The following is a 7,680-nucleotide window of genomic DNA, read 5'->3' as shown; positions in this document are numbered from 1 at the left end:
CAAAAATTCAGACTCTCTCAGGCAAAACTAACCTTTTGTTTCCAGAGAAAAGCTTTGAATTTTTCGAAAAACTAAGGATTTTCTTATCCCAGACATAGATTACCTTAGATGTATTTGGCACAACTTTTTGGAATTTTGGCTCCTCAATGCTCTTCAACTCTGCACTTGTTTGGCTTTATAAATATTTGATATGAGCGTCACTGATGAGTCTTATGTAGACGAAACGCGCGTCTGACGTACTGAATTATAATCCTGGTACCTTTGATAACTGATTAGAAAATGTCACTCTGTGTTGATATAGTGTGGTAAATTAAACTGATATAAAAAAAATATTAGGTTTATGCAGAACACTTAATTGTTCTATAATGATCAAAAAGAATTTTTAGCAAAGGTCAAAAACTAGAACGCCAAATCGACCTTTGACCTTGACCTCAATTTTGAGTTCATAGGTCAGTGATCTCAAATCAACAGACCCCAGACATAAGGGGAGAAAACTCGTATAAGGGTTAACCAAAACTATTCGAATTAAATAGGTTGAAGTTGCGCCTTATTGTAAACAGTAATTTGGCAAACACATCGTAGCATTTACTGTAACAGTTTCTTTTGAATATCGATAACAAGCAAAATTTAAAATTTATAACATGACCTTGACCTTTATCATTGACCTCAATTTTCTTCAAATGGATGAGGGACTTCTTTTCAAAAGACTGTACACCTTCAAACCTATAACGTATGAATTGATCAAACATATCGCCTATCTTAAATTTTCAAGGGGAAATAACTCCCATAAGATGTCTTCTGATCACTTCAGTGAAATAAACCATATCATTCTTAAGAGTAGACGAACAATTTGGTGAAAACAGTTTGTTTAAATCTTTTACGGTTCTCGAGATATAGTGATAACAAGAAAAAGGGGACGTGGGAAGATAACTCCTAAAAGAATAAGTGTTCGGTCACACAGGCTGAGTTTTAAAACCCCCATTGCTGTTCAACATCATTGGCTAAAATTCCATTCAATATATTGTAAGACAAAAAAGCATCTTAGACTGCAAAAGAAAAACAAATAATCAGAAGAAGAAAAAGAAAACCAAAAGGTATTTCCACGAAAAGTGAAAAGACCTAAGCATTGTCAAATATAAGCGGAGATATCATTCTAACAATGAATTGTCTTGCTAACATTGGGATAAGATTCCTTTGAATTTTCACAGTAACTTAATTTCAAAAGAGATGCATATCAATCAATTCGTTTGGTATTGCAACCTGATCTTCTAGGGTCTAGCTGTATATATTTCCAGATCAACAACAAACCAATTTGAAGTTGTTACGGGAGGAATTAAATCCCATAGCAACTTTTTATTCCTAATTTACACCAAACTTCAGTAACCTTCGTTTCTTAACTTCGGTATATTATGGAAGAAATAATAACATTTGTGACTTTTTTGGTTATTTTTTGTGTTGGTTTTTTTTCATTACTATTAACCAGATATCAAAACAATCCTTTAAAAAACGTCAAAGAGATCCAGTTTTCAGAATAATGTGTCCGGTATGGTTAAATTTCTTCCTGTGGACTATTACTTTATGAACTAGCACTTTAAAAGTCCGGCTCAGCGTGTCGGCATAAAGGAGCTAATAAGGACAGAGATTGGTTAGCTCGGAGTCAGAATAAATTCCACTGCTGGTGAAGATTTATTTCCCCGAGGGTATCACAAGCCCAGTAGTCAGCACTTTTGTTACCCAACTTGTAAACAGGGAAAACTGGATCTCTTTGACGTTTTTTAAAGGATTATTTTGATTATTATTTTACATCTCTTTATGTCTTATGTCACCTAATATCATATGAGCATCAAAACGAAATGTTTATTATTTATAACTAGATATCATAACATATATTGCGATCAAAAACAATAATAAAAAAATAATAAAAAAAAACACCCATAGTTTGTCATCGAAAATCCTGTAAATATGCTGATGCACCACCCTCCAGGTTGATGTTGCCCTGAGATGTTACCCTCGAGAACTGGCAGTCTACTAGCAGAGGTATTGATCATATTTTTCAATCATATAAATAAACGAAGTCGATATCTCGTAAATAATATGTGTTTTCGGAAGGATTTCATTAAGTATATTGAACGCTAAGAATTAATAATATCCTCCACAAACATAACACATAATAAAACAAACATCTAAACACAAAGAGGAATATTAATCTAGAACGCTTTTCAAATCAAATTATTTGACCCAGAATTAAGTATTGCATCGCAACAAATTGCGTTATCCACAATATTCATAAAAGTTCTTCGAATCTTTTCTTTTTTATAAGAACATATTCATCATTGCAAAGTAACTAATAACCAATTCAAACGTTTTTATGTTTAATAAAAAAAAAATTATCTTTATTTCCAAGTGCCTTGTTCCCTTTAAAAAGTTTTGGATTCTCATATATTCTATGTATAATTTTTGGACTAGTTTGAATCTCGGGTCTATTTCTGTAATTTATTCTTACATACTTTTGATTTTTTAACCCTGTATGCGTACATTGCCTATGTAAATTTTAAAATTGTTTGTATGCACATTGAACGACAAATTAATGTGACGTATATAATTTTTCTGACGTCGGACACTCAAGCAGATCCATGTGTTCGTGGATAGGTTTTTGTGTCCTGTTAAATTGTTCCTTTTAAAAGTTTTGGATTCTCATAAATTCTATGTATAACTTTTGGACTAGTTTGATTTCTGTAATTTATTCTTACATACTTTTGATTTTTTAACCCTGTCTGCGCACATTGCCTATGTAAAATTTAAAATTGTTTATAATCCAGGTACTTTGGATAACTATTGTATGCACATTGAACGACAAATTTATGTGACGTATATAATTTTTCTGACGTCAGACACTCAAATCAATCCATGTGTTCGTAGATAGTAGATGTTGTTGTGTCCTGTTAAATTGTTATACGATGATGACTGATGTTCCCATATTTTGACTATTTTATTGATTGTGACTGTTTATTTAACGCATCATGTAAATGTAACGGAATTTGATGAGACTGTTATTAAAATGAGAGGGTTAGCGCTATAGAACCAGGTTTAATCCACCATTTTCTACATTTGAAAATGCCTGTACCAAGTCAGGAATATGACAATTCTTGTCCATTCGTTTTTGATGCGTTTGTTTTTTGATTTTGCCATGTGATTATGGACTTTCCAAATTGATTTTCCTCTGAGTTCAGTATTTTTGTGATTTTACTTTTTGCTAAGTAACAGAAACTGAATAGGCCAAAATAACTATACAATAAGCTTTAATATACATGTTTCGTCTAATATAATTTAAAGCAATAACCAATCAACCAAGGAATATAAGGGTGCTTTAGATCTCCATTGCGTCTAGTTTTGTTTTCAAGCAAATCTTTATCTTTGATAAATTATCAATATTGACCAAGGTTGCCTCTTGAACTATTCGTCAGGCCAATTAACGTTAATGGAATTGCCGAGTACAGAACATGTTTTCCAAGTATATCATATAAGTGTAGCAATATTTTGAAAACATTGTTAAATATAATGCTGTCTTTCAGTTTGCCACGATTTTCGTAGTTTGATGGCTGACATTTCCTGTTGATATCAATAGTCTTTCAGCGAATGAATCTGAAATAAAACATTATAATGAAAATATGATGTGTCATAAATTATATTTGTTTCATTAATTTGATAGTTAAATCATATGTTCCCTAGTAAATCCGGTCATCAATGGAAACAAATTATGGCAAAAATTGTGCACCAGTTTTATATTATCATAGTACATTTCTCCTTTGCTAGTATTGAAAAGTGTTGAAATTTTCATGGGTTTTGCCAAGAATTTTTAAACATAATTAACACTGTACCAATGACTTATGTTAGTTCTTGGCTGTTCACAGTTATTTTCGACTAATGTTGTCGCATTGTGATTGTACTAGCCTACCATGACCGGTGTACAGGCAGAAAAAAACAGTAAGTAAGATTTGAATAGTCGTTTCAGGACATACATGTTTTCAACATTGGAACTTAATATTGTCGTCCTTACTTCATGAAGTCCCTATTTTAAGAAACCTTCTGAAGGTGTACCTATGAAAAATGTTTGGACATACAAAAACATGTATGGTATTGACTTGGAAGTACCACAAACATTAAAAAAAAACTCAAATGTAAGTGATTTATAAACATAAAAATCATAGCTCTTACCTTCAATATCTATATCCTTTTCTTCTTCATCTAAAACATCAATGATCTTATCATGGCCATTTTTCTCTGCATACATAAGAGCTGTCCATCCATATATATCATACTTGCTGGTATCACAATCATTGTTAATAAGAAATTTGACAAAACGTTCTCTCTCACATTCAACTGTGCTAAAGCTTCTGCTTGATGTCCGATGACTCCGACATGTTTCTATCAATGGTGTTTTTCCGAAATAATTTATACAGTTGACTCCTGCGCCATTTGAAATCAGAGCTGTAGCTTTCTGAAATTTCTCGCTGCGTATTGCCTGGAATAAAGCACCAGTCTTGTCATTTTCATCGTCGTTAGAAAATCCTGCTCCCATTTGACTGCAGTGTATGATAGTCAGACAAAAAAATATTTTCAAACTGCACTTGTCCTCGAATTGGTATGCAATATTAGTTCTAACATCATGCTCTTTTATACTTCATTTTATTCTGTTAAAAGGTCATCATTATCGTATGAAATTCCGTTCGTTGGTAATCAACAAAATGTTGTTAATGAGTCAAACACTTTTTAAGTAAGAGTCAAGAGTGACACACCATGAGGTTGCTTTTTTGACACATATTATGACGTAGACTCACAATTTTATTTAGAAAGTATTAAGCACTTGTACTCTAATTGAAAGATCAGATTTTCATATAAAAAATTGGTTTTGTTCATTTAAAAGATCATTATTACCGCGATCAATTCATATGACATCAGTTTTGTTATTAGCCTAAAAATAGTTTTAGAGTCGAAGGACATAAAAAACGAACGGTTGAGTATGAATTTTAAGAAAGTTCTAAATTATAGAGGCAATTTGTTGATTATCATTTATAATTTCATATATATAAGAAGAAAACTAACACCAATATGCATGATCAGAATGAATCATATACATGTATAGCGATAACTATTTATGGCAAAAACGATATTCACAATAAAAAAAAACAACTTCAAGCTCATGTATCTAACTATACATTTTAAGTTAAAATTTCCCTCATTCACGATCTTTGCAATTTTGCAGCAGTATCAAAACTTTTGATTTGTGAACGCTCTACTTTGATAACTATTTACACCACTGAGTCGATGCCACTGCTGGTGGACATTTCATCCCCGATGGTATCACCAACCAAGTAGTCAGCACATTGTTGTTGACATGCATATCAATATAGGTCATTTTTATAAATTTACTGTGTTAACAAAAAGTATGAATTATTCAAAATACTAATGATTTTCTTATTATAGACATAGATTATCTTATCCGTATTTGGCACAACTTTATGGAATTTCCTTAATGCTTTTCAACTTTGTGCTTTTTTTTTGGCTTTCTAAATATTTCGATCTGAGCGTTGCTTGTGAGTCTTATGTAGAAATGCGCGTCTGGCGTATCAAATTATCAGCCTGGTACCTCTGATAACTATCGACACTTCTATTCCACATCCTCAACTGAATATGGACTGCATTGTCTTATAAAACAAAACCTTTCTCAACAAAAAAGGGAATCGTAGATACAAATTTCTTGTTTGAGGCAGTTAGTATCGTACATTATCAAGAACCACATTGATCCCATCAACAAATTTACCGGAGATGATATCATCAAAATGCTGGCATCATATTAGTTAATTTTTAAAATATATTGATATTTAAATAGAGATTCTGTGTTCAAACTGGTACTAATTATGTGCCCTATCTGGCAGATTTGCTTTTGCTTTACGTGACCCTTCCGGAGCACCTGAGATCGTCCCTAGTTTTTGGTGGGGTTCGTGTTGTTTATTCTTTAGTTTTCTATGTTGTGTCATGTGTATTATTGTTTGTCTTTTTGTCTTTTTCGTTTTTAGCCATGGCGTTGTCAGTTAATTTTCGATTTGTGATTTTGGCTGTCCCTTTGGTATCTTTCGTCCCTCTTTTTGAATCAGAATTCTTTCAGAACATTTAGAATGTCACAAAGTCCTTTAATTGCATATTCAGATAAAGTGTATTTATTGAACTGTCCTTTCACCATAACCAACATTTTTTTCGAGTGCTTGCATCTGGTATAGCTCAGTCAACTTTATGTTAAGGATGCCTCCGTAACGAAATGTCAGATGGACGACTAGAATTTATTACTACTGACGATCCCATTTCTCAGCAATGACATACACTCTGTCGAATCGTAAGGTGTAAACACATCTCAACTAATATATTACGCTCATACATTGTTCACACATAATTTGCTCCTTACACAAAATCTTCCACACAGAGCTACGAGATGTAAAGACCGAAATTGCTATTTAAGAATTGTTACGGTTGCGAATGTGTAGACTGATCCGATATGAATGTGTATCAACTCTCAGCGACATGTTTTGGGGGGTTATATTTTCAGATACCATAATATTCGCCATATCTTATGTAGATTTACCGATTATCCACTTTTTCCCACCGTGACTATTTTACTGATAGTGGATTTAAACGGGGGTGATGCATGCATAGCAAGAGACGCTTATCCTGTCGATGCACATGGTGTTGCCTGCATGTAGAATAACCAAGTGCTTCGTATAATCTAAATTCAGACCCAATCAAACGTATATGCTGCACGTTCTCTTAAAAGATATACTTAAAATTTCTACAAATTACAAAAAGCTATAGACGTGGATATTTTCAGTTTATATTTTTTACAGGTAGTTGAATCGAACGATAATTGCTCCATTCACCTGATATTGCATAATGTGTGAACACTATTCCAGAAGGAATATTTTCTCATGCATTTTACGTGATCGCGAAATAAACGGAAAACACGTATGCGCGAAAAAAAAAATACGTTCACAAAAGGAAAAAGACTTATGGGTCGATGTCACTGCTGGTGGATTTTTTTGTTCCCCGAAGGTAACACCAGCCCAGTAGTCAGTACTGCTGTGTTGACATGATCTATCACTGATATGGTCACAATTATAAATTAACTGTTTACAAAAAAACAAAATTTTAAATACAAATGCTTTTCTAAATAAGGAATAGGTTACCTTAGCTGTGTTTCGCAAATCTTTTAGGAACTTTTTGTTCTCTATCTCTATGCTCTTGAAGTTCGTTCTTTATTTGGCCCTTTTCACTTTTTTTATTCGAGTGTCTCTGGTGAGTCTTTTGTAGACGAAACGTTTTAGCAGGTGCTAATTTCAATCAGGGTATCTATGATGAGTTTATTTTCAATTCGAATAATGGTTTTGAAAGTGATGTTAACTTTCATCCATTTTTACAGCCATAATCGTTTATGGCGGAGATGACTATATAATATATGCCATATATACCTGACTCAATCTAAAGCATTAGCTAATAATTTTGAACAGCTTTTGTCATAAGATAAGAGATATAGGGAATTTCGTAACGTTTACTTATTTCAAGGCCATCAGCTAGTCTTTGGGCTTGACTTGTGTTTTCTTCAAATATTTTACATTTAATTTTGTAGAGTGT

General features: G+C 32.8%; 1 protein-coding gene across 1 annotated transcript; it reads right to left on the bottom strand.

Moving 5' to 3' along the window:
• Positions 1-3,233: 3,233 nt before the first annotated feature.
• Positions 3,234-4,682, bottom strand: LOC134709282 (POTE ankyrin domain family member B-like). The gene is made up of 2 exons (XM_063569453.1): positions 4,216-4,682; positions 3,234-3,642 (listed from the first exon to the last, which is right to left on the bottom strand). Exons 1-2 carry the CDS (start codon positions 4,577-4,579, stop codon positions 3,569-3,571), a joined length of 438 nt encoding a protein of 145 aa, XP_063425523.1. The 5' UTR covers positions 4,580-4,682; the 3' UTR covers positions 3,234-3,568.
• Between the last annotated feature and the right edge of the window lie 2,998 nt (positions 4,683-7,680).

This window comes from Mytilus trossulus, chromosome 1 (genome assembly GCF_036588685.1).
Source record: "Mytilus trossulus isolate FHL-02 chromosome 1, PNRI_Mtr1.1.1.hap1, whole genome shotgun sequence".
Lineage (NCBI taxonomy): Eukaryota > Metazoa > Mollusca > Bivalvia > Mytilida > Mytilidae > Mytilus > Mytilus trossulus.
The sequence above is the reverse complement of the archived record's forward strand: the minus strand, read 5'-3'. Positions and strand labels throughout refer to the sequence as shown.

Coding starts and splice junctions, on each gene's coding strand:
- LOC134709282 (XM_063569453.1), bottom strand. CDS start 4,579: ATGGGAGCAGGATTTTCTAACGACGATGAAAATGACAAGACTGGTGCT. Junction 3,643..4,215: donor AAAGGATATAGATATTGAAG/GTAAGAGCTATG, acceptor GTTTTATTTCAG/ATTCATTCGCTGAAAGACTA.